Source organism: Phoenix dactylifera, unplaced genomic scaffold (assembly GCF_009389715.1).
Source record: "Phoenix dactylifera cultivar Barhee BC4 unplaced genomic scaffold, palm_55x_up_171113_PBpolish2nd_filt_p 000843F, whole genome shotgun sequence".
NCBI lineage: Eukaryota > Viridiplantae > Streptophyta > Magnoliopsida > Arecales > Arecaceae > Phoenix > Phoenix dactylifera.
In genome coordinates, this window is record NW_024068208.1 from 22,711 (window position 1) to 49,526 (window position 26,816).

The window sequence follows — 26,816 nt, forward strand, 5'->3', positions numbered from 1 at the left end:
GCGAGGCGTGTCGTGGGTGTAAATCGTCTCCTCCTCGAGAGTGACTCGGCTGTGGTGATCGAGTAGATCCAAGGTCGGAAAGGCACTGCGAAGGAAAGACCGCTGCTCTACGACATCTGCAGACTTCTGGAAGAGTGTGGCTCCTACATGGCCATGCATGTTTATACGAAAGCAAATGGTGCGGCTGACTAGGTTGCTTCCTTTGTTGCTCACAACTTCGGTGGCTTTTTATAGAGAAACCAAGCCTCTCTGCCGAAGCTCTTTAGTGAGCTACTGTTTTCTGATTTTATTGGCCGCATTTACACCCACTGCGAGCTGCCGTTATAAAAAAAAAAAAAAAAAACAAACAAACCTGTATCGATAAGAATAGATTTATCCGAGATACATATTTTTTTAATGAGGTTTCAGGAAAAATAAAGGTGTCTACGAGTCACCACAGCAACCATGAAGACAAATCCTGGGAAAGACACAGGAGACGCCTAAATCTTGCCTCCAATTCACCACAAAAGCATCCTTTGCGGTGCCAAAGTTGCGACGTAAACACTTTACTGCACACAATCCTTGCATCAAGCCATCAACGCATGCAACCGCGGGTTCGGGGTGTATATTTCGCGCGAACGGATGATTGATATCCTTAACATAATCTGCACCGTCCGATCGCTGGTGGGAGCGACTAAAACTGCCTGCGGCGCCTAATTTAAGATAGGCCTCGAGCCTTCGACATCTACTCAGAAAATATATAGCAGGGGGGACGAGGAAGAACAGCGGAGAGAATGGCCGCGGCCGCGGGGAGCCTGAGGGCCTTCGTTCCTCGTCGCTGCCTCCGCAACCGTGGGTGTCCAAGCGCGAAGCCTCCGCTCTCGGTTCGGATTCGAGCCTCCTCTTCCGTCACCGCCAGCGTCGAGGCTAACCCCGTGGTAAACAGGGCTCTCTCTTGATCTAAAATTTCGTGGTTCTTATTCTTCATTTTGGTTACCAATCCGATCTTTCTTTCTTGATGGGTTTTCTTCAACCATCGTAAATCTTGAATAGAGTTTGATGCTGATCATTGCAAAGAACTACAAATGATGTTTATGTAACAGAGAATGAAGAATCGCAATTTACGTGACCTGTATCCACCGTGCTACTATCATTGTTTCGAAAAATTAGATTATGATTAACAAATCCAGTCGATTTTTTGTCCTTAAGTTTTGTGATGGTTAGCTTAAACGTTTACGGGATGTCCCTTTTTTGCCCCCCTTTCTTGGGAATGTAATGGAGGGCCGAAGTCCACCAGCTTCTATTAGAGGAAAAAGGAGAAAAAATTTACAGGTTCCCTGTAAAGTAGGGAGAAAAGAAGAGGAAAATGGGATGTCGGATGATTAAAAATGTGGGATTTTTTAGTTCATTTTAGTTCAAAAAATTTAAAAAAAATGACATTTTTGGTGGATGAATTTATTGGTAATATAGGCAGTAGTTTGGAGGGTGATAGGCTGTTGAGGGTCACGGATTTAGAATTTCAACAGAGATGAACAGGGTGTTGTCTCAGATAGATGATGTTATAGTCTTTTTATCACCTGATCAAAATCTAATTTTTGATCGCAATGAGATGGAACAGAGGATTTTTTATTTTTTATTTGCTGTAATTTTGCTATAGGAGCATCCGACAAGAGACAAAAATGGCAGAATTATGGAGCCTTATAAGTTACCTCTCAAGCAATTGAACTTGGAAAAAAAGAAACTTGGGTCTCAGCATCAACCAGCATGCCTATTTTTCTACAATAGGAGCATCCTACAAGAGACAAAAATAGCAAAATAGTGAAGCCTGATAAGCTACCTCTCAAGCAATTGAACTGGGAAAATTGAAAAAAGAAACTTGGGTCTGAGCATCACCCAACATGCCTTATTGAAAACGTGTGGAGTTGGGCTTACTTTCTTTCAACATCCATTCCTAGTAACTGTCTACAACCTTCTTCCAACAAAAAAAGGAAATCATCACTTCCATCCATTTTTTTTAGGTACCATCCTTTGTGTTTTTGACCATTAAATTCTAATAACTATTTATTGTGATCTCTTTGAATTCTCTTCTGGGTATATGCGTAGCTCTGCCTCCATTATCCTTGAACTATACTGGTACAACTAATGATTCATATAATATTCTAGCTTCCACCATACTTATTCCTAGTTTTTTACACATCCATCATTCTCATCATACGTATTATCTGTCTAGACTTAGTCCTAGTTTTTAACACATCCATCATTCTCATCTTATGTATTATCTGCCTAGACCTTATTTAGTGCTCCAAATTTTTGTTGGTAGTACTAGCCACATCATTGCATCATTATGTTATCCTTTAGTCTGTACAAAGATAACACAAAAGTATACCTCCTTTCTCATGTATAATAGATCAAACATAAAGGAAGTTATCACAAAGGAGCACTTCTTGGTCCTTTATGCTCACCAAGACTATATTTGACTTTAATATCCAAGCAAATGACCTCCCAAATATATGATTTAGGTTTCTAGGTATTTTGATAACATAGATTATGACCAATAGTGTGAATTTTCCATCCAGAATGTCCATCTCTGATTTTGAATTGATAGATTTTGTTTCCAATCCTTCTGGAAAGAATGTCCATCTCACTCTCACTCTAGCATATATCTATGTACATATAGTTGTGCAACCATGTTGTAATAGCTGGTCACGTAAAACCTATTACACCACTTCCAATGGATCCAAAAGCTAATAGTTAGGGCCTGTTAACATGAAGCCACAAACACATCAACTTAGTAACTATTCTTAAATGAAGTAATTAATAATGCTTTGACAATTCATCTTCGAGCTTTATTTTTCAAAAATATTATACATATTGCTGTAGAAGGATTAAAGTCTTTCATTGTGGTGGTGCGCCAGCCTGGCATTGGCATGATAAAATTTTTACTATGCCTTGCCATGTGCCATCTCAATACTGGCACGGTTTGGATGGCAACCTGCCAAGTAGTGTGCATGCCCCATATCATGCCAATGCAGCATTGAGGTAAGGGACTGACTAGCAAATTGCATATTGTTCAGTGTTGTGCTTTGCTGGTTGGCACTTAAATTATGAATGTTGTTGTCTCTGATAACCTTTTCTCTGCTCTTGTGTTTTCAGGATCCTATTCCAGATGCAAAAGTTAGCACTGGGATGAATAATTTAGGCTGTCCTGTTTGTTATTATCCATTAATCAGTAAAAGTAATGCAAGCCAAACTGTGTAAGTTATCTGATTTTGCCTTGATAGAAGGATGCTCTTCTCTACCTGTCAGCTTTTGATCCCTAAGATAATGAAGATCGTTTCCCCAGTGTTCTTACAGTTTTAAATCATATGCTAATCGTTTATTTTATGTTGCACTGGATGAGTTTATTACAGAGCATCACTAGCTGGGTCTGATGTTGAATGCCATATTTGCAAGAAAGATTACTTCAATAATGGAATATATCTGGATCTGACAGTATCTAGTGGCTCAAAAGAGTACACTGAAACTGTGCCAGCTGGAACAGAACTTTTTAGGTACCTATTTACCTTTAAACTTTTAAAGAATTCTATATCATATCTGTTGCTAATTTTAACAAAATCACATTAGATCATTACAGACTTTCCATCTCAGCATTTACAGACCTATACACATAGTTAAGTAATGGAACTATGATTTTGTCCATAGCATGATCCTTGACCTCTTATAGGATGCACAAATGTCTCAAATGGATCCTCATATATGTATCAAATTACTTGATATGATTTGCATAGGTTAACATAAAACTTTCCCCAAAAAAATTCATAAGTTAACATAAAAATTTCACTATATTTGTGAAGTCACTAAGTAAAAATTGCTTTGTTGTTTGATCCTTATGCATTCGTTGTGTATTATAAAATCGAGCAAGTTTTTTTTTGGAAGATATATGCTATTTGCAGGGGTGAGGGAATCCCAAACAGATTTGCAAGTTCTATGTATTGAAGAGATTAACTATGAATAACACTCAAATCATTACTAAAACACACAATTCTTTGAAATTCCATGTTGCGTTATAAATGTTAGGAGCCATGATCAGTTAAGGAGAGGGATGCAAGACTAATAGTGAGATGCAAGGAAAGGGATTGGGAGATTTTGACAAGAAGGGTGTTGCTCCACATGATTGTCTCTGGTTATCATTGTTGAGCTCTAGTGATTGGGTCATAGATAAAATAATAGCAGAAACTGGAGTGAAATGAGTGGGCATGGGAACTTATTTTTTCCCATTTCATTCCTTAGGAGTCCAAGGGTAGGTAATGTTCAATCTGTCCAAAATCATCTAAAGAAGAACACTGAAAAAGAGTTTTACCTTAAAACTGATGCAAAATAGGATAAAAATAAGAAGGGGTTATCTACTAATGCTATAGAAAATCTCTTGCTACCTCTATCTTCTAGGTTACTCAAAATGAAAATTCTAAATCCTAAAGTTCTCCCTGCCAATTTTTTTAAATCTTTTTCCTTTTTTTTTATTTGGGGTGGGGGGGGGGGGGGGAGTGGAACAAGCCTTTCACTTGTGATTTTTTTTTTCTGTATACTTGTTAGTTTAAAGTACAGTAGCTATTCCTCCTCTCAATGAGTCACGGTTTGCAGTTTTCTATCCAATATCATGTAGTTGTTCTTGGTACTTGAGTTGTTAGGGTCATGTATAGAGGACTGTACTTGCATGTATCATGAAGGATTTGAAGGAGGGAGCTGGGGTGGGGTTTTGTCTTGGTTTTGCCCAAGGATCACCGAATCAGTACTGTACCGGGTACAAGTCGGCACTCGGATCGATTCAGACCGGTACCGAACCAGCAAAAAAGGCCACAGGTGCAGCACGCACGCGGCGCCACAGCCACAGCGCACGACGCGCTAAGGCAGATCGATCCAGACTCGATGCCGGTTCGCACAGATCCGTCCGGTTTGCTCTTATATCGGCCCGTTAGGGGCCGGAATCGTTTTGTGTGCCCGTACCGATCCGATCAACAACCGGGTCGACACAGTTCGGCCTGAGCCGGGCAGTACAGCCCGGTTCAGCATTCATTGGTTTTGCCTCAGTATGAATACTGGAGCTGAAGCTGCTTAGATTTGTAAAGGTTTTCTCTTCCTGCTGGAGTTCCCTTCTAAGTCTAGTGCTTCTTCTAGAGTATGAGCAGAAGGCCCTTTCACAACCCAAGAGGGATTCTAAATTTTTGAAGAATGAAAATGTTCTATTCAGGTTTTCTGGATACTTTTACTTTAGTCAGTACTTAATAGCTAACCCTCCACTATTTTGACATCAAATTTTAGGATGTAGGAGGCCAATGGAAACTGATGCTAATACGAGCAAAAATGGAACTTGTAACTAGCTTTGCAAGGAAGCTTTAGGAGCATTTCTCACTGTGGTTTCCAATGTGTCATCCATTTAGGTCCTACAAGATTGTGTCAGAACATACTTTTCTCCTACTAGCTTTGTCATGAATACTCTTAAATCTCAAACGATTGTTGATCTTTTTCTGATAATCTCTTTTAAGAATGTATGAATATTTCCTAAGTTTGTGCCATCCTGTTGGAACAGCATTCTTTTGGCTCTTTGCCTTGTTTGTGCATCTAAAATACATAAAACTTAACGGCAGCAAAAGGTATCTTTCCCCTTAGTCTAGATACTTTGCAAGTCTAGGGAAATTTTGAAGGATTGCTCTTTAGTTCCACAAGCTCAGCTGTGACCAATAATGTAGATTTCCCTACCTGCGCACTAAGCATATAGGTTATATGAAAAGCTCTTCACTTACCTAGATTTGCCATGCTAGGGATTCAATATTGATGTAAGTTTGACTACTGGTCATAAAATGTGCTCTATCCTTTTAGGGAGCCTTTTTCTTAACATCGAGTTGTGTGCTATTGCTAACCCAATATGGTGGTCCTAGAATCTGTTCTATGCTTTTAGATAGCCTTTCTCATCATTGAGTTGTGTGCTGTGGCTGAACCATATTTGGTAGGAAAAGGCTTTCTCAACATTAATGTTGAGACTTTCTCAACTTTCATGGAGTCTCTCTCTCTCTCTCTCTCTCTCTCTGTCTGTGTGTGTGTGTGCGCGCGCGCGCGTGTTTGTGTGTATGTGTGTGTGTGTGTGTCAGTTGTCATTTGGTATCCAAAATTTAATCCTGATTTGACTGCTGAAGAATATCATGCCAATCAGATCTGTAAGCCTTTTGAGCTTGCCTCTTAGATAAATAAAATTTATCTCAATTAGCTTGAGATTCCTTTTTTCATTCAATAGTACATTTTTCCCCTATCCATGCAGCCTATTTAAAAGAATAGGAGTCCTTCGGCACCATTTGTGATGTTGCATTGTTGTCTGTTAACAAGTTAGCAGATTGGTTATCAAATGGTTCTTTGTTTAAACTATGTATCATTTCATATGTTACTGACTGATTACCTATTTTAATATCTTAGTCCTGGATCTAGGGAATTAATGTGCATCTCTTTGTTTGCATTGAATGCTATAAAAATGATAAATAGAGGAAAATTTTAAAAAAAAAACACCTTGTTTAGTATTTACATATTATGTGTGGGAGTAAATGATGGCTTGGAAATCTGATGCAAAACAACTTTGCAGAACATCTTGACTACGTCACCCTTGTAAAGAGATGATAAGAAACTCCTGCTACGTTGACCTATTTTATTGAGCTATAGGTAGTCAAAGAGCAAGAAACTGATTCACTTTGAGTTGAACTTGCACGTTTCATTCTTACTGACTGTTTATTGGAACAGGAGTCAATTGGTTTCATTTCTTTATGAAAGGGGATGGCGACAAAATTTCATATGGGGTGGTTTCCCTGGCCCACAAAGAGAGGTTTTGTAGTTTACCGACTTCCAACTATATATTGTTGTCCATTGTAAATTGATAAATGACTCATTTGTATTGTTGCAGTCTTTCATTTCAGCAACTTTTTTTTATGCAGTTTATACAAGTATGAGCTAGGAGATACTAACAATTTTACTCTTCTTAGAATTCTGAGAAAACTCATCAAAAGTTTGGAAAGTTTTCTCTGAAGTACCAATAAGAAGCATAATTGAACCACTTTATAATATATATTGTGTGATATGAATTTTTCAGGTTTATTTTCCTTGTGGTTTTCACATTTGTCCAATATCAAAATTTCGCTGATATTCTTGTACTGCAGTTTGAAATGGCTAAAGTTTACCTTACACCAACCATTGGAGGAACTATTGTCGATGCAAGTTGTGGAAGTGGCTTGTTTTCAAGGCTATTTGCTGAAAGTGGAATGTATTCACTTGTTGTTGCTTTGGATTTCTCAGAGAATATGCTGCTGCAGTGTGATGAATTCATTAAGCAGAAGGGCATTTCAAAAGAGTTGGTTTTTCTCCTTCCACATAAGCTCATGTTCTTATATATCAATAGAGATTGTCAGGACCTTCAGAATTATCTTGCAAAAATCTTTCAAAATAAAAAGTTATATGAAGGCTTAGTATCTTACAGGTAGTTTATATCTCAGGTTGCAATTTTTTAAAAGAACTAAAATCATGCAAGTTTTCTGCAGGAATTTAATCTTGGTCAGAGCTGATATCTCTAGACTTCCATTTGTTTCAAGTTCCATTGATGCTGTGCATGCTGGTGCTGCATTACATTGTTGGCCTTCACCATCCACTGCTGTGAGTGCATTCTCCGCTCAACTTTTCTTTAGGGAACAAGTTAAAACTCAGGAGACCGAGTTTCACAGTGCAAGATATGTCTAGGAGCTTAAGCAGTTAAATTAGGATATATAGATCATATGTTCGAGAAGGTGCTCTACTGTGTGGTGTTAAGCTCACTCTCTCTGCTTGGCACCATCACCGTACCCTCTAACCATCACCACCATGACAAATCCGAGCCTACCAAAAGCTCGTCTTCTCCTCTATGATCTAACCCTATATTAAATTACTAGAGACTACTTTATGATCAATGCTGACCTAATATTATGCCCACTAGTTGATTGACTTGGTTTGAAGCCTTTGTGCAGTTGTACTGCTCATCTTAGTGGTTCTCCGAGTCATGATTGTTTACTGGTTGGTGTTGGAAAAAAAGGTTGACACTAAGGTGGTCACAGAAGCTTGGTTCAGCTTTTACCAGGGTCCTAGTTCCAACACCAAACCTATATCTTGTTGCCATGGTCCTTTGATTAGTCTGGAACTCGCGTCATGAAATAGTGAAAGAAAAAGGACAGTCATTTCTCAATCTGTGTTGAGCTTCGCAGCATGGTTTTTTACCTATTTAAGCCTTAATTCTCAATCATTAGTAGGCCAAAGGCCAGCATGATTTTGTTTGTATATTCTATAGTCTTGATCTTCAAACCTCTAACCTTATATTATAATATGATCCTCCCTATATTGGGTTTATCTCACATCCAATTCCATAGGCTCTTTCGTTGATAATTTTCCTAATTCATCTAAAGCTGCTTATTGGATTTTGGTGGTGTCTGCATACTATTCATTGCAGAACTAAAAGTTTCGAACATCAGTTAGCTAGTTATGGTTCTTATAGTTGGTTTTCTTATCCATTTCTTTAGATTATCCAGTAAAAAGAAAGCATACCATAGTGCATCAGTAAATTAAATTATTATTTATGTTCATATTCTTTCCAATAAAACTTTTGAGTTGGTTTTGTTTAATTATTGAAAGAAGGAATAACGAATTCAGCTCCTTGCTTGTGTCCCCCATAATAAATAACTTTATGGCAATGAAAGAAAAGTACTTTCCTTCTCCAATTTGAGTTGTCCTTCTCTTACCTGAATTGTCTTGTAGGTCGCAGAAATAAGTCGAGTACTCCGCCCTGGAGGTGTATTTGTTGCCACAACATTTGTTCTTGATACTATTCCTCCAGCTGTTCCAATCTTCAGAGCAATACGTGAGGTAATACCTTATTCAGCCAATATAGAAAACATTTGATTCATTTATATATGAAAATAAAAATAATGGGCTCCAAGCAGGAGGAAAAAATAATATTTTCTCATCTATACAGTGCTACTGTTGGAATTTCATTAGTTGTTTAGACAGCCCCACTTTTCCAATTTGAAATGAGTATAAACGTTAACCATCAACCAATGGGAAATTCATGATCTCAAAATCCCACATGCTTGCTAACAATGTTATGATAAACGTAGTATGCTTTAGCATTTTTCCTAAAATCAACCTTGCATGGAAAAAGCTAGGTTCCTTTTGTTTTTTTTTTCTTTTTGTATTCTTGTGCACTTCTAACTGGCTATGTTTTTTTTAAACCTTTTGAGGAGGAAATTTTAATTGGCTAAGCTGTGTCCTAAAAAAATTTGGCATGTTTCATATCGCCTTTTTCCTACTTTCTGTTTTTTTTTAAAAAAAAGAATCAAGAGAAAAATAGGTTTAGTGTTATCAATCACTCCCACCACCAGCCAGCGGCGACCAACATTAGCATTGCTGCCACCATTGCAGCTGCTGCCACTGCCACTATCCTGCTTGCCTCTACCTTTGCCTTCACTTCTAATAACAACCGTTGCTAGAAGCTGGAATAGGGATGGTTTTTATTTTTTTATGTTTACAAAAATAAACGTAGTTAACCACACCAAATATGTTTATATTGTTGATTTTTTAAAATGAAATATTTTTTTATTTTTATAAATAGGAAATTGAATGTAATACCAAATATAACCTCAAATCGCTTAATTTGCCTTTTCTTTTTTATCCTTACAGCTTTATACCCGAACCTCAGGCCAACACCTCTATCTGTCAGAAGGCGAACTCGAAGATATCTGCAGTGCATGTGGTTTGATTGGTTTTACGCGCATCAGGAATGGATCCTTTATCATGATCTCTGCAACCAAACCGGGCTAATCATCCTGTCGATGTCAACCATTGTGCTGATCATCAGTAGTCTCTATAACAAGTTATTTTTAAAGCTGCATCATTGGAATGGCCAATATTTGTTTGTTCTCTTGTACATGGGTTAAGGTTTTTGGTGGTTGGTGGTGGCTTCTTGTCTTTCAAGAAACTTAATACAGATTACTCTGGCGGGTGCATGGCCCAAGTCATATACACCATTGAAGGACATGATTATAGTTTTGTTAGAAAAAGGGGACATCTGCGTATGTTTGTTCATAGAGATTAGCTTAGTCGCTTCCTTAAATAATCAAAATTTGCATGAGAAGATTCACCCCATTTTAGCTAGCAAGAGGGAGGCAGTTAATCATCTGATCTATTGATTTATAACTTGGTTTGTATGCCTACTTCCTATCTGACCTATCAATTAAAGAAATGTTCTAGTTCTGCAGTGCGAGCTTGACTGTTACTTTGAGATGGTAGATTTCTTTCATGAGCAAGGGGCTCTCTTCCTTACTTATCATACAACAAATGAACGTCCTTAGGGAGACGTGTGAACAACTGAAATATGATTGATTACTGGCGTTGAGTATTGATGCACTTGATAGCAAGTGGTGGCCGGCAAATAATAGCCGGCGGTAGGTAGAGATGGCAGTGGTGGGTGAAGGAGGTGGTAGTAGGCAGCTGCTAATTTTCAATAACGGTTAAGAACTATAGCTTTTAGCTTTTACAATTTTTGAAAATTGGATCCTAGTTTCGAAAAACTAAAACTAAAAATTGGATTACCTTTTGTTGTCTTGGTTTTTATATTTCAATAAGAATAAAAATTGGAAACCAGCAATCATCCAAAAAAGGTTCCAAGTTTGTGGCGTCTGAAATCTGCTTATTTTTCCTCCCTCATTCACCGTAGATTGCAGTGTCAAGCTTGGAAGAAATAAAGCGGGATGTTGATGCAGCTACAGACACTTCAGAAAGCTCAGAGCGAATGAAATCTTGATTCAATTTTTCACTAGTTTAAGGACATTTGCTGAACGAATGTGCCCTAAATTTTTATTTAGGGATTTTTAATAGCCAAGACTCTGGTAAGGAAATTTCTTACAAAACTAGGAAAATGGAAGTTATGATCACTGAAGAAAGGGGAAGGGAAAGTGATTTATAAAATTTACACATAGCTACACTGCATGAGATATGTCTGACCCCAACGCATTTTTTCCCATCTCGCACATTTCCTCTCCCTCCATTTTCAGATTTTAACCACAAGATCAAAGATTCAAATTTTCTAAAAACAGTTATTGATTTTATTTAAGTAATTTTTTTATTAAAAATAAATAAAAATTCAAAAAATCAAGTCTTGTCATCATATATTTACATTTACTTCATAATTAAAAATAAAATTATCATGCCCATGGTATGATATTATTACAGAACTTCGCAAAGATCACCCATCGAGATCCTCTGACTCTAATGTTTCAGTAGGACCAAGATTTTTAATACTGATAAAAGAAATTTTATAAGAGATCCATCACATAAACAACCACGTCTTCTTTCTTTATTTTTTTTGGTCTTCCATCAAACGTCAGAGGAAATGGTGGCACTTAAGATGGTATAGAATGTCAGCTGTCGACAATGGTACCGGGTGGTAAGTAATGGATAGTTTGGTGGACTGGGTTAATTTAACAACAGGCTTTCTACTACAATTGGATTGAAGAGGGCCTCATCAGAAGGCTAACTCAAGCTTCAGAGGCTCTGAAAGTGCTGTGGGTACTGCAGGGTGGATCATGGTGAGTTCAAGGTGGTATCCAAAACACCTAAATCATTTAACCTATGAGGACCACCAATAAGCCGAATACACTGAGATCAGGCAAAAAGACAACTGACAGCAGAACATCAACCATGCCAGGATCCCAAAACTCAGCCCTAGTTCGATACGAAATCCCCGCCCAACCAATAGCCAGCAACTGGGGCAACCCTAGCACATCAGCATAAGTAACACTTTCGATAGCAGTTTATATTTCTCAAAGCCAGTGGTATGGAGTTGAATTATTACATAAGATCTAATTTAAGGAGGCAGCAAAGCTGCAAGACACCTTCGCAGAGTAACCAATCATTGGAAATGATGTTACCTATAAAACTTCGGACACAAACCAAAGAGGGAAATGTGTCTATAGATTAGCATCAAATCATCTCTAGGGTATCGCACTTACAAGAAACAAAAAAGTATGACGGGGAAAAAGAATTAATGAACCAGTCATCCTCAATTTCATGTAATGTGCTGAAATCACATTTTGATGTTGAAGTAATCAGGGTCAAAGTGATGCAACCTCACGTAACCATCCTCACCACCACTTGCGAAGCTATCCAACACAGAAAATAATAATTAGTATGGCGTCACATGTTTGAAAGATTTCTGTAGCATGAATCTCATATCCCATTAATTGCCAGCAATATACAGCAAATTCTAGCCCCGAAAAAAAAATAATGTACAGCAAGTATATCGTAAATGGCATTTATAGCAATTTAAATAACAAGACAATAATTCCCTTAAGAAAAGGGTGTAATACTAATACCAACACCATCCCTCAAAAAAAAAAAGGCAACCAATTTAAGCTCTTTCTAAACATTATACATAGGTTGCAGCAAAAGATTTGAATGATAATATAGTGGACAAGTCGTTGATGTTCAATTAAGCAAGAAATGCCTTGCCAAATTATGGAAGATTTGGGATACTCAACAAGGACATCAACTTAATATATATATATATATATATATATTTTAATACAGCATGTGGACCAATGAATACTTGCCTGCACTAAAAGCATACATGCCTTTGGTGAAGGCCTCCTGCAGCTAGAGCCCCTCAACATCATATATTAGAACTTGATGACTCCATTACCACATCTCATGCCAAGAGTCATTGTTTCTAGTCGTAACAAACAAGTTATGTATCTCTGTACTTTTCTGTCTTTGGCGGGCCATAACTCATACGCAAGATAGGCCATTCATGTCGAATAAGAGCACATTTCGCCTATATGCCTAGGTGTATCACAAGCTAAATTCATGGTAATGAGAAAAGGTTATGAAAATGTCCTGATATTCTTTTTTTTCAAGGGAAAGGCAGGTCAATCCACCCATATATCCTCATATTCAAGAACTATATATGCATACAAAAGACTAAATCCAACTACATGGCCTATGACATCTCAATGATCAATTACTGATGATAATGGCATGGCAGTAGGGGTGTGAAAAAAAGCAGGCCAAACTACGAACCCAAACCGATCAGGTCACTTCAGTTGAGTTTAAGCAGGGTTTTTCTATAGTCAGTTTAGTTTCAGTTTAAAAAAATTTCAAACCGAAAAAATTGGTTCAGTTTCATTTTGGATTTTTGAAAAAACCAACCCTGATATATGTGTGTATTTTCCCTTCAGTGGTTCAGCCCTAACCCTAATCCTTTTTCATGGGTCTCCTCCCCACTCGGACCAGCACCAATCACCCCTTCTTTATCTCACCATCTCTTCCCCTCACCACTCCAGCCACCGGTGCCTCCTCATCCTCCAATCGATAAGGAGCCAATGGCGTCATTGCCCGGCAGCTAAAGCAGCTGCAATGGGTGGGGGAGATGGCCCTCATGCCTCATGGGGTGTCTCATCTCTTTCAAGCCCCACTATCTTGTCATGAAGCTCGGCTCTTGGAACCTACCCCAATTCCTTTCTTTTGATTCTTGAAATCGGAAGTACGACAAGAGATCGATTTTGGAGTCAGCTGTATACAAGGAATTGGAGAGCATCCAAAATCCTTCTTTGATCTAACTTGACTGTAGTCTTGTTTTCTCTTACTCTCCTTCTCCTTTGGGTTTTGTAGATGGATTTTTTCAATATAAACTCTAAGAAAACCATCATGAACTGGCAACGTTCGGATCTTCTCAACATGATGCAATGAACCAAGAAGGGTGCAACCAGAATTTTGAGTGCACATAGAATTTTCAGTGCTCATAGACAAGGGCGACCAGAAGAAGTATTGATAGGCACTAAAGGATCTCCCCTGCCTCAAGTAATTCTTTCCACTTAAAAATGCAAATTAATAAAGATTCAACCATTAAGGGCATTGCTTAAGATTGCTGAACTAAAGGTACTATACAGAATATTCAACTTTGGATTATCATTTTCCCTAGTGAACTATTAGATCCTACTCAAAAACAAAAAAACACAAAACAGAAGAATAACTTAAGTATTCTCGATATGGTGATCAATATTATTGTGCTATAGCATATGCATGTGCAATATGATTATTAAGGCCCAGAAGATGAGAAAGTCTGCACATGGATAAGAATAAAATTTAGAAAATCTCACATTAATTGCATTAACAGCATAAGGCATATGTCTACATGGTACAAAAATGAAATGCATAGATCTGATCCAACAAAAAGTGGCATTAGGCTTGTTCATTATGGTTGAATAATCTCTGATAAATACTAAAGTTATTCTAACTTTACTGAAAGTTCTGCCAAAGTGCTAACTTTTATATTAGATGAATTGACTAATATGGAACAAGCTTAAGAAGGGTCGTAGAGAATAAATATTGGAAAGTATAAACTTGTTTCCAAATAGGCCCTATGTAGATACGTGTCAATATGAAGTGGGAAAAAATATACACAAAACATAGACAAAGCATAAAGAAGCATAGGCAGTGGAGGAACAGCATCCACCCTAGAGAGATTAGCTAAACTGATATACAAGCTTTGTATCCTTAATCATCCCTGAAAAAACAAGCTCTTTTTATTGATCGTTACAGAGAATCCAACTATGTTTTCACTTGAAAAGTAACGTAATCATTATTCTGAGTGTATTTTTCAGAAGGCATTGGCCAAAAACCAGCATGCTTCAAAATATGACCGAAAACCTAAAATAAAATAATTTTGAAGAAAAAATAACACAGAAAACCCATGGCCCTAGTGCAACTCTGTTAAGGTTTTAAATACTGTGGTATCCTGCCGTCCTAGTTTTTGCATGCGCCCAACACTCGGGATGGTGGATGTCCTATCCCAACCCATCCCAGCTCATTTCCCAACACTCAGGAGTCAGGAATGTACCGTCCCCACACTTGGGGCAGTGGGATGCCCCACTGTTCCACTGGTATTTAGAACCATGAACTTAAAACCAGCCATTCAACAAAAATCTAATTCCCATTGGAGTATTGAACTTAGGGCTTTCCTTAAATTATGATGTTGTGCGGTATAGACTAATACTTTCCAACTTTGACTGAAACACTTGCCTAGCATAAAGTTATATAACTTTCCCAAAGTATGTGTATACTCTGTACCGTCATGTGGTAGGTACATTCATGTATGAGAAACTCAACCTTTTGTCCATACAACTGACTAAAGACATGCAAGCTTCCAGCTTCAGTAACACCTAAATAACTCTGATAAATTGTAGAAAAAAGGCATCCAAAAGAATACATTAAGAATGTTGCAAAAAAAGTCACTAGAATTTGTGATTGGGAACCAAAGAATGATCAAGATTCGAAAACAAGACCTTAAAGAAAAGCATATATGTGGAAAACATATAAAACATGTGAAATGCATGAAATGATAAATGCAATGGCACCATTCATACACGTGCACAATGCAATAATGTTGTTTAGCGAGTTTAGAATTTAAGTTTCAAAAATAGAAAATTCAAAAGTTAAAATGTAACAAAAGGAGAACAGAAATAACCTTCTTCCATCAGGATTGAAGGCCAAAGCATTAATTGGTCCAAAATGCCCTTTCACACCCCCAATTTCCTCTTGAAGAATCTGTTCAACAAAGAGAAAAAACAAATTCTTAAAGCCTAAAGAATTGAATCAATGGCATAACATTACTCAAGGAATTCAAACCTTAGTTGAAAAGGTAATATAAACATTGCTTACCTTGTGAAAGAATTTTGCTTCAAACTTCCCAGCACGACGATCGGTAGTTGTAACATGCGATGCATCCTGACCACCTCCAATCACCACCTGAAGGAAATCAAATGCCATGATTATTTCTCAGAAACAGATTCATCCTTTAGGTGCATTAAACTACAAAGTTCTGATTTGCATCTTGTGAGTCATTAATCAATCAAAGTTCCAGTCTGAACGGGCAGAACACCAACTGGACTTTTACCAGATGATTTAGATAAAAGTATATAGAATTGTAAAAAGTGTACAGTTGCATATATCAAAAGCAACATGGTAGCACAGAATATCATTTTTGTAACAGACTTTAATGAAAAACAGAAGTCCTGAACACTGGCAGGCAAAGGCAAATAAGATGCAAATCAGATAGTTTGCAAAGCCTTGTAGTGCAGACAAGATGGAAGTGATTCCAATATTATAAAGTCTAAACTGACAAATTCATGCATGCTTGTGCAGTTGTCCGGTTGTGACTGGGTGGCTGGCTCTGTGTCTGAGTGCTATGCTGCATCTGGATGCTTCACACCAACCAATAATTGCTCAAATGCAGATAAACAAAAGGGGGGTCCATTTAGAGCTTACATGATCAAGAAGCGGAGATATCGCACATGCATTGACTGGGCGTTCAGTCACGTATGCCTTGATAAGAGTTAGTGTTCTGGCATCCCAGAGCTAAGGAAATTACATAAAATTGGTATTAGCAGAGATACTATTGTCCAAATAGAATTACTGTGAGGGGAAATCTTATTTGATATAGATCATGAAAATCGATAAGCTACAATACCTTGGCAGATTTATCCAATGATCCAGAGAGGAAATGAGACCCCTTGGCAGACTTTGACAGAGAAGTGATAGGTTTCTGATGACCAGTTTCTTTATCGGATTCTTTCAGCAGCTGCCCAGTCTACAGAAAAGAAAGCCCCCAAAATCATATATTTTCATGAAACGGCAGTGATTAAGAAGAAATTTCATGGATAACTATATGGAAAAAAAAGCATCAATGTTAACCATTATGACAAGTCTCTTGCTCATTTAAGTTCTACTATGGCATCATTCAAAATAAAAAAGAATTAACTCATTAACCAAAAAAAAGGGTTCCAGTTTCCAAACCTCTAGCTGGTAATGCAAGGAAGAAAAAATCAACCAAGCTGAATATATGAATTTGGGGGCGAGTGGTTTGAATGGGAAAAGCAGGACATCCAGAAGTTAGGATACAAAGTTCAAACCAAAGCAAAAATATGAAGTAAAAGAATTGTATCTGCTAGAGTACTAATTTTACGGAAGCAGATTTCCCTAGTCTGGTGATCCCTATTTTTTTTCCCAGCGGAGTTCATGAATGATGGAGATACATGTTCAGATTGACCTGACACAAGAAGCATCAGGGCTTCATATAACACTTGCTAGACTTACCAGGTCAATTTAAAAGCTATAGGTTTTAAGCTACTTCACCAACCAGGAGTCTTCTGCAATTTAATTTTTTCACTACATACATCACACATTATTACAAATGTTAGTTGGACAGTGACGCAGGTACCAAGCGTCCCGTCTGGAAAATCCAATACAGGAATCTTCAAGAAATTGACATCGGAACACATAATTACATTATATATGCATGTGTAAATATGTGCCTATATACATGTATAATGAATAATAAGCTTGAGCTATGCACCGTTAAGTACATAAAATTTGATAAAATGCTTGCGAATTTTATGTTAGATTTGATGATTTTCACATAGAAGTTGCAAAAATGGATACATGATGTTGATGACATCACGGCATGATGGAATGAAGTATCAAGGAATGTCATAAAGTGTACCAAGTGTCCAACTTTGGAGGGTCCAGGTAACAGTAGTTAGAGACTATGTAAAGTCTACAATGTTAATCGAGTGAAGAACTAAAAGAATCAAACTGTAAATTCCTAATTCATTAGGTCAAAAGAGGATTACAAATTGGTAGGAATTGAACCAATTCACGATATAGTGCAATGAAATATGAAAAACAAAATGAGTGCATAAGAAATACTATAGAATGGTCAAATAAATCTTATACGCAGCAAATTTTGCTTATATAGTTCCTTCTAAAAATTAATTTTATCATCTATCTCATGGCTCTTGATTGAAAAAGAAAAAATCAAAGGTTATATGAATCAAGAAAACAAAATTTTCTCAACCTACCAAAGTTATTAAGGAAAAGCAAATTGCAAATTACAAGTCTGACCCTGAATGAAGCAAGTAAAAGTGAACAAACTTTAAGGCGAGCAATAAAGAAGAGGCTGATGCCAGCATAAATCTACACTACATTACAAAAACAAGGTGCATATATATTTAAAAAGCGCTAAACTCTAGATATCTGAAATGAATGTGAGAAGAAAATTTAAACAGAGATAGAAATCACCTGGAGAGAGAAACTTATCTCATATAGAGCTAATAATTACTCAAGCAGACTAAACGAACAGAAAAGCAACTAGAGTTGATCAAAAGTTTTGATGACACAAACAACAATCTCACATGCAAAAATAAATGAGAATAATTTATCTGCTAAGGGAATAATATCCATAATTATAACTACAATCATCAAAAACTCATCCTAACTATTCAAGGACTGGTATGAATCCTCATGTATCAACTGCAGCACGATTTTAAGCTATAGAGAAAATGACCAGGGGTGTTCCTCAGTCATATAGGGGGCAATAAGATAACAATTGACAAGAACAGAAGATCACTCAGAAACAAACATCAGTGCAAGCATTCCAGTCATTGAAAAAGGGCTTAAAATCCCCAACAAGGAAACTAAGAATAAAAAAAAATCAAATAAGAATACCCAGGTATGATGTCAAGAAATGAAAGAGTCTTTAATTTTGATTCCAAGGTACACATGAGGAAAGGTCAAGATGGTTGATAGAAACAAATAGAAAATAATGGAAAGTACTATTATCTTCACAATGAAAGGAGGTTTTATAACTTTGTTTAGCCATTATATTCTAGAGATTCACAAGCGATGATGCAAGAAACATGACAGAGTTTTTATCACAACATTTTTGCCATGACAGTAAGAGATACATGTGAGCAAGGATTGCCGAACCGGACCGTACCGCCCGGTTTGGGCCAAATCGAGCCGACCCCGTCAGAGACCGGGTCGATTTGCTTATGGAAAACGGTTCCGGCCGAAACCACAGTAACACTGGCCGGAACCGGACGAACCGAACGGTTCCGTCCGGTTCGAACTGGTACCGAACCGGACTAGGTGTTGATAGGTACGTCATCCAATCCCAGTTCGGCAATCCTCGCATGTGAGGTATACATAAAAGAATGGGTGCACATATAATCATGTTCTATATATATAATGCCAAATAAGCAAACAAGTGCAAGCCATTCAGATTGGATAAAATTTTATAGATGAGATATTCAGTGACCGACCTCCGAATCCCATATACGGATCACAGCATCTTCTCCGGCACTTATTATGGTCTTATTTAAAGGTCCCCAGACAGCCCTATTGATTCTCCCATGAGGACCCTTGATTGTAAGCACTGATTCACCAGTCTCTGCCCAAAGAGAAAAAGGCCAAGAATTTTGTATAACAACAAGGCAGTGAACAGTCAAACATATGTCATATTGTTAATTTTGCTTTCTAATATGTGTTACGTAGTCAGCCCCTTGTCAAGAAAGACAGCCTCTCAGCCATCAGAAAGTTTTAACTTTCAACAATGAATGGCTTTAAAATAGAGTCAAAATCCTAAGTTCACCTGTCCAAAGTAGATAGCAAGAAATACGCAATGCATACCAGTCAGCAGCAATAATGTTGCCTAAACAAAAAAAAAAAGATGACCAAGCAGCAGCCAACCGTAAGGCTGTTGATGGTGCACTGCAAGATCACCGCAAACATCAACAAGAAAGAGAGAGAGAGGAGGGGTGGGGAGGAAGAGCTTACAAAACTTATAAAAATATCCAAAGCATGCAAAATCACACGTGTCATTTTTTCAGTTAATTAATTAAGCTCATTCAAATGACATCATGCAGATTGCTTTCTCCATTTTTTAGTGTATATGCAATACATAAAATGATATAGAGGAAGGCAACACTTTTCACAACAATGGGGCAGAAAATGGAGCAACACAAAAAGAAAAAAATAAAATTAGTGCCCCACAGAGGACTTGCTCAGCTAAAAAGAAAATATTATTTAAAAGAGATAATAAATGATGATCAACTTCAAACCTCCAACCAAATGATGTGGAGAAGCAAGTCCCAACTGGACCTTCTGAAGTGTTAACATCCTTGCTCAATCCAACAACTTCGACAAAATGAAAAGGTAGTTAAAATAAGGCTAATATTGACTGGAAGATCTCGAAAGATCTCCTGGCAGGAGAAAAAATATGCATATGACAAAATGGTCCCAAACTCACCATTACAACTAAACTCATTTCCCATCTTTCCTTTTATTAGAAGGTAATGACAGAGCTAACATCCCAGGACATCTAGACCACCCGTAAAACATGGAACTACCAAACTGAACCATGCAGGTCAAAGCATGAACGCCTCTTTTGTGAGAACTGAACAGAGTGAGCTTAAAATGAAGCTCCCTCAACATCCTGCCTTCAAATTCTATTGTCATCAACCTCACTTGTAAGTTAGTAATGCCATCAGAGCTTCAATGGGCCTCTAAGCTCCAGCAAAGCGGGGAAAAAAAAAGAAATTTTTAACAGAAATGATGTGAATACTCGATTATTCCATACTTTACCAAAAGAAATGTGGCATAAGTATAAAACAAAAGAAGGGCAAGAAATACACAATGCACACCAGTCAGCAGCAATGATATTGCCTAAACAAAAAATACAAGCAGCAGCCAACAATCTGGCAGTTAATGGTGTGCACTGCAAAGATCCTACTCTTCCAAGAGAGAGAGAGAGAGAGAGAGAGAGAGAGAGAGAAAGAGAGAGGTGGGCCTAGAAAACTAACACAAAAAACTAAGTATGCAAAATCATTGTATCATTTGTTTTTCAGTTGATTGATTAAGCTTATTCAACTGAGTTCATGCTAGGTAGTACCATGTATATGTACCTTATATATATACACATATGCACATATATATAGATATACATACATATTCATATATGTATATACATCCATACATACATACAAATATATATATATATATATATATATATGAATGTAATGTGTGATACATAAAATGATATAGAGCAGGCAACACTTTGACATAAATGCGGCAGAAAATGGAGTCACAACCAGAACCAGAAAACGATAAAGACCCCATACAGGACTCACTCATCTAAAAGAATATATATTAAGAAGAGATAATAAATGAAGATCAACTTCAGACCTCCAACCAAATGATCAAGAAGCATGTCCAACTGGATACTTCAAAGTGTTAACAACCCGTGTTCGGTCCAACAACTCCAACCAAATGAGGCTAATATTATCATATGGCTGATTAGAAAATAACTAAGATATCCTGGCAGCAACCTCAAACTCACCAACGCAACTAACGTCATCTTTCATTTTACTAGAAAGTTGGGATGGAGAGAGATTATACCAGGACAACTAGACCACCCACAGAACTTGGGGCTACCAAACTAAATCATGTAGGTCAAAGCAAGGGTGCCTATTTGAGAGGATAGTATAGAGTGAGCTTAAAATAATGCTCCCCTTAACATCTTCCCTTAAAATTCAAATGTCATCATCTTCACATATAAGTTGGCAATGTCATAATCTTCAATGGAGATATAAGCTCCAGAAAACCAAAACAAGGGAAATTGTTAACAGCAATGTGTCCATACTCCTAGACTCCATATTGTATCAGAACATTGCCAAAAAAAGTATAAAAGGAAAAGGGAAATTAAATCATACGTTGACTAGGATCTCTGGCAATTCTTTTCACTTGAATGGTGGAAGGCAGGCCCATAAATGGGTCTGTTGTGATTACAGCAAGCTTATCACCAACAGAAAAATCTACAGCTCTAGCTGGAGAATCAAAGTTAAAAGAGTACAGCTGGACCCCTGTCTGCACATTCCACAGCTTCACACTCTGGTCAGCACTGCCAGTGATAAGTCGTGTAGAATCCCCTAAATGGATTAAAAAAAAGAAAGATGAAGATAAGTATATGAACATTTTCTTCTCTAGCATCAACAAACAGGGACAAAGCAGTATAATTGTTCCAAAACTTTATCAAGCTGGTTTCAGGTATAGAATATTCCACACCTGAAAACCAGAAAACTCATTCTCAATGCTGCACATATTATATTTCTCCACTATATATTAGATATAATTGTTCTCTCTCTCTTGGCCCCAACACTACGCATCCCCCCCCCCAAGAAAAAAGGAAAAAAAGAGGGGAAAAAAGAAGAAGATAATAAGACATATACCCCAAAACTCATCCTTGCCTCCTTTGCTCACCAATGCTCTCAAACACCCACCCCGCCCCCTGCCGCCTGCCCCCCTGCTTATTTCTCCTCTCTAACCAACAAATACTTGAGAATTACCCCATACCTAATTATCATCTAATATGGATCTATGCTTGCAAATTAAGTTCAGGTTCAGCTCCTAGTTCTATATACGTGACTCTGGCTTGGTTACAAGATTAACTAAACCTAACTCTACCTGTTGCCAAACCTGATCTTGTTCATGCTTGTAGCTCAGATCATCATATTAAAGGTCTTACCTACAACTACACACAAATATGAGATTTGTCTGTCTCTTTCCAACTCTTTGGATGAGAATTGATAAATCTAATCCTAGCTCGACCTTTTGCCAAAGGTGGTCTTGTTTATGCTTGTAGCTCAGGCCATCATAGTAAAAGACTTACCTACAACCACACAAATATGAGAATTATCTCTCTCTCCCAACTCTTTTGATGCAAACAAAATTTTTCTCCACTTCAGTGCACTTGCACAATCAGGCAAACATACAACAAGAAAAATTAATCCTTTTTAACATCCCTAATGTTCCAACTACAGTTGCCATTGACACCTAATAAGAAGAAACATTAACTAGTGCACCTATAAACATATGCAAAAGGTTGTAACTTCCATTAAAACTTCAAAGCTACGTCAATCTTCAATACAAGTTATGGCACACAAAGATATGTTTGTCTTGGACTCTTTGCCAAACTCTTAATATCTATTATTTGTTTCAAAAAAGCTTCACAGTTCAAATCCTATAACAAAGCACAAAATGGTTTTTGCTCCATATTCCAGAAGATAAAGAAAGTACTTTTACACTATCAAAGAAAAGCAGAAGCATGCTTCATACATCTCTTACCATTTTCTAAGTTCAAATTCATTTTGACATCATGTTTTGACCACTAGCAAGGGGAACTGTTATTATAGTTTACAACATGGCCCTGCTTGGATACAGGCATCAGGTATCCATTTGACATGGCACACAACTGATGAGGAGGAGGATGAAAGTGGCCCAGAAAAGGAAAAATTCCTGATATTGAGGATGCCACCGAAATATAAATTCACAGGGATAGTATAAGTAACTTTTATATTGAAACCGGTTATCCCAAAAATCAGAAGTAATATATCCCATGTCTACTCCCAGTCAGACAAACTCCTCCCCACTTCATCTCCTCACTCCCTTCTACCCACATGAGAGAAATCCAAGTGACAACAAAATCAAGCATCCTAACAGGACCTACAAGACCTAAGAAATAATTTGCAATTCTAACCATAGTACAATACTCCCACTTTCTCAAAGCAAAGAAGGGATTGAATTCATAGTTTCAAGAATTGTTGGAAGCTTGAAATCTTTAATCATATGTAGCTTCAATCAAGGGTCATCCATGAGCTCCCACTCCAACTTCAGGGAACACATAAAGTTTCTTGCTCCTAGCACGAGCTACTCTAACATGCCAATATGATTATAATTTTAACACATCAACTATTACAACTAATGCCTAACAATATTAATATTTATGTTGCAAAAAATTTTAAAACTGTGTAACATTTGTTATATATGTATTATTGTTAGGAGTCATTAATAAGAAATGTGTAGAATTTTACCTCAGGTTAGTATTTTATTTAAGAAGTTTCCTGCTTGTGGATCTCAATCTAAATATGTAACCTAGTCCCACTAGTTTATGTCAAAAAGAACTGAAGAAGGTTGACATATTCAACGAAAATCATAAGGAAAATTACTAATGTAATGTCTCCTAACTTATATGGTATGTTTTAACATTGTGCGCCTATAGATGTCATCCATTACAGCTAACTAAAATCACCCATCCACTGACCATGAAAAAGAAGATGAAATGAACAACCACACAAGTTCAGATGCGCATGACTGTACATATTACATCTTCAAGCTATATTTCAAGCAGTCATGCTTCCTGAGTTCTTTTGGACTGCACAAAAGGAATCTACTCCCTCTTCTAGCAACAAGCATTTATAGTCAAACAAACAACCTTCCAAACATCTCAAGTCAAAGCATGTACCTCTCACTCTTAAGGTTGGTGTAAACGTTTCCAAATTGTATCAATTTTCTCTTCCTTAAATACTTCACACAAATGCTCCAATTGTTATTTAAGATTATGTATTAGAAAAACTAGAGTAAAATAGAATTTCCCAGCAAAAGAGTTTGCTTCAAACCAAATTCTGATGCAACTTCTCATAAAAACTCACAAGAATTCCAATGATTCATTGCATGTCACACATCAAAAACTTTATTCAGAGCATAGTCCCCATTACTCAACTACAACAGAGTTCTTCTATACTGTACATATCATTAAAGGCTCCAAACCATCCCACCGTAATATACCGTTCAGTTCTTCAAGCTAAATTCCCTTAAATCATGATTAATAGTCAATTTATTGGTTTTCCTTATCTGCATGCTTTTAACTTTCTTTTAGAAATTTTCAGTTGTATCCATTACCCATACTCTATCTTGGAAAATAAAAATGATATAAATATAGTGCAAATTTAAAGGGTATAGATAATGTACCAAAATGCACCAGTAGTTGCAAATTATAAGTCAAACCATAATATGGTGTTATTGAGGAGGGTGGTGGCATATGCAATTGACACCAAATGATCAATGATGATAATCCCCCAAGAAGCAATATGTTTAATGCTTAGAAGGTTACCCTACTTCACACACTTTCCTTCTCATTCAATTGATACACAAATTATGGTACATAGTAAATACTGGTAAGAACAAAAGTAGTTTGTTAGTTGGGATGTAAATGTTATCATATTGCTTGATGAGACAGACGTTTCAAAGTACTATCAATAAGCAATGAAAGATACGGACCAGCAAAATGAAATTCCCAGAATTATTCCCTCAAACCCATCTGTCCCATCCTGCTAGAAGAGAGGCATGGGCATGTCCTATATTGAGCATTGAGCTATATTGAGCATTGAGTGCGAGCAAGATGCCAACGACAGGAAAGACCAATAAGACATTGCATTATGTGGATGACCTCACAAAACTTTCTTCAGAATTTCATAGCAGATCCCCTAGGGATGACACCTAACCATGAGCCCTTCCAAAATCCCTCCTTTTTATCACATATAGGTAAAGAAGCCAAACTTCTCTCTAGATACATGACCAATTCACCAAGGAAAACGAGAAAAAAAAATATTTTTCCCTCAGTACAACTTAATCGATGCTAAAAAGAAAAGTTTCATAGAAAATATAATAAAATCCCAGAAATAAAATCCCCCCTCCCCCAAAAAAAAACAAGAAAGGTAAGGATAAAGAAGCTAAAAGACAAGGTGGAACTCACGGGAGACATCACAGCACCAGACAGCGCCGTTGTGGCCTTTATAGGTGCCGAGGCGCTCGCCATTGTCGGCGAACCAGACGGTCGGCGTGTGGTCCTTGGCGCAGGAGAAAAGGAGATCTCCCTCCCGGTTGTACTTGAGGAACGTGAGCGGCCTCTCGTGGCCCTTCATCAGGATCGGCCTCATCTTGCGAGCTCCTCAGCGATGCCCTAGATATCCCCTTCGATAAACGAAGCGAGACCTTGGAACGAAAACCCTACCCCTAGACGGCAAGAATCCTAGCGGAGGGTGAGCGCTGTCGAATGGAGAGATCGCCGGAGGAGTTGGGGAAGGCGGAAAGCCGAAAGCTGCGACTGACGTCGGTTTAGGGCTTATTGGTTTCTAGCGAGAAAGTCGGCAACGCTAACTCGACGACTGCCGAGTTTTTTTTGTTTTTTGGTAACTCAACTGCTAAGTTTTTAAAGCTAATGTTGAACCCAACTTGGGTTGTCTAAAATGGTGCACTCGGCTTAATGTCTCGGTTGGGGTCGGGTTAGGCAGCGATGGGTTGTGATACGCCTCCAAACTGGCTATAGCTTACCAGAAGATCCAATCAATCAAAATGCGCTACGGCCCCAATACGTGGCAGATCGGGAGCAGCCACTGGGCGAACTTAGCCCCATACCGTCGAGCTTGCATATCAGAAGCTCTCCACATTTAGCTACATTCTAATAGGGGGACCTAGTGATCATCGAGATCCCATGATGTGACAAGCATGATGCCGTTTGCATGCGAAGCATCATACCTAATGTTTAGGTCGTACTTTAGCCAGTCACTTCCAGTCGACCCATGTGCCCTAATTCTCTGATTGTAGGTAAACTCCTCCACTGACTATACACAAAATGGAGGGGGCAGAGGAGGTAAAAAAGTAAGAAGAACACCCTAACAAACTGAGAGACAATCTTTTTCTATTCTAGAATAACTACACTAACTTAAGCATTGGACTGTCCCTGCCAGATACACTCCGGCTAGAAAACTTCTTTGCTCTATGTTGTTTCGGGTCGGAGCACTGCCATCCACGAGAATCTCAGCCATAGTGACCGAGCGCCACTCACCTTCCCCAACCCAAGCCGAAGCAGCCGACTTCGAGCTCTCCAGCATTGTCATGCCATTCGTCGTAGTGCCTGAGGCCAATCAATTCTTAGTGGCAACAGATTGGCACTAAAGGAAAGGCAGAGATTACCCTAAGAGGTTTCATCTTTTCGTCACTATAAAGTCTCAAAGGGTGCAGCCAACATCTTCTAATCCTCAGCCAAATACGTT

At 37.8% G+C, this 26,816-nt stretch overlaps 2 protein-coding genes across 2 annotated transcripts; one reads left to right on the top strand and one right to left on the bottom strand.

The window, feature by feature from the left end:
* Nucleotides 1–728: 728 nt before the first annotated feature.
* LOC120107371 (uncharacterized methyltransferase At1g78140, chloroplastic-like) lies at nt 729–10,285 on the top strand. The gene is made up of 8 exons (XM_039120631.1): nt 729–917; nt 3,133–3,233; nt 3,390–3,530; nt 6,763–6,844; nt 7,176–7,366; nt 7,554–7,665; nt 8,794–8,901; nt 9,715–10,285. Exons 1-8 carry the CDS (start codon nt 774–776, stop codon nt 9,853–9,855), a joined length of 1,020 nt encoding a protein of 339 aa, XP_038976559.1. The 5' UTR covers nt 729–773; the 3' UTR covers nt 9,856–10,285.
* Nucleotides 10,286–11,819: 1,534 nt separating this feature from the next.
* LOC120107370 (eukaryotic translation initiation factor 3 subunit I-like) lies at nt 11,820–25,883 on the bottom strand. Its single transcript, XM_039120630.1, has 8 exons — nt 25,517–25,883; nt 21,639–21,854; nt 19,191–19,318; nt 16,559–16,678; nt 16,357–16,446; nt 15,751–15,837; nt 15,557–15,636; nt 11,820–12,194 (listed from the first exon to the last, which is right to left on the bottom strand). The coding sequence occupies exons 1-8, from the start codon at nt 25,698–25,700 to the stop codon at nt 12,119–12,121; spliced, it is 981 nt and encodes a 326-aa protein (XP_038976558.1). The 5' UTR covers nt 25,701–25,883; the 3' UTR covers nt 11,820–12,118.
* Between the last annotated feature and the right edge of the window lie 933 nt (nt 25,884–26,816).

Coding starts and splice junctions, on each gene's coding strand:
- LOC120107371 (XM_039120631.1), top strand. CDS start 774: ATGGCCGCGGCCGCGGGGAGCCTGAGGGCCTTCGTTCCTCGTCGCTGC. Junction 3,234..3,389: donor AGTAATGCAAGCCAAACTGT/GTAAGTTATCTG, acceptor AGTTTATTACAG/AGCATCACTAGCTGGGTCTG. Junction 3,531..6,762: donor GCTGGAACAGAACTTTTTAG/GTACCTATTTAC, acceptor TTATTGGAACAG/GAGTCAATTGGTTTCATTTC.
- LOC120107370 (XM_039120630.1), bottom strand. CDS start 25,700: ATGAGGCCGATCCTGATGAAGGGCCACGAGAGGCCGCTCACGTTCCTC. Junction 21,855..25,516: donor CTGGTGCTGTGATGTCTCCC/GTGAGTTCCACC, acceptor TAATCCATTTAG/GGGATTCTACACGACTTATC. Junction 19,319..21,638: donor TGCCAGAGATCCTAGTCAAC/GTATGATTTAAT, acceptor CTCTTTGGGCAG/AGACTGGTGAATCAGTGCTT.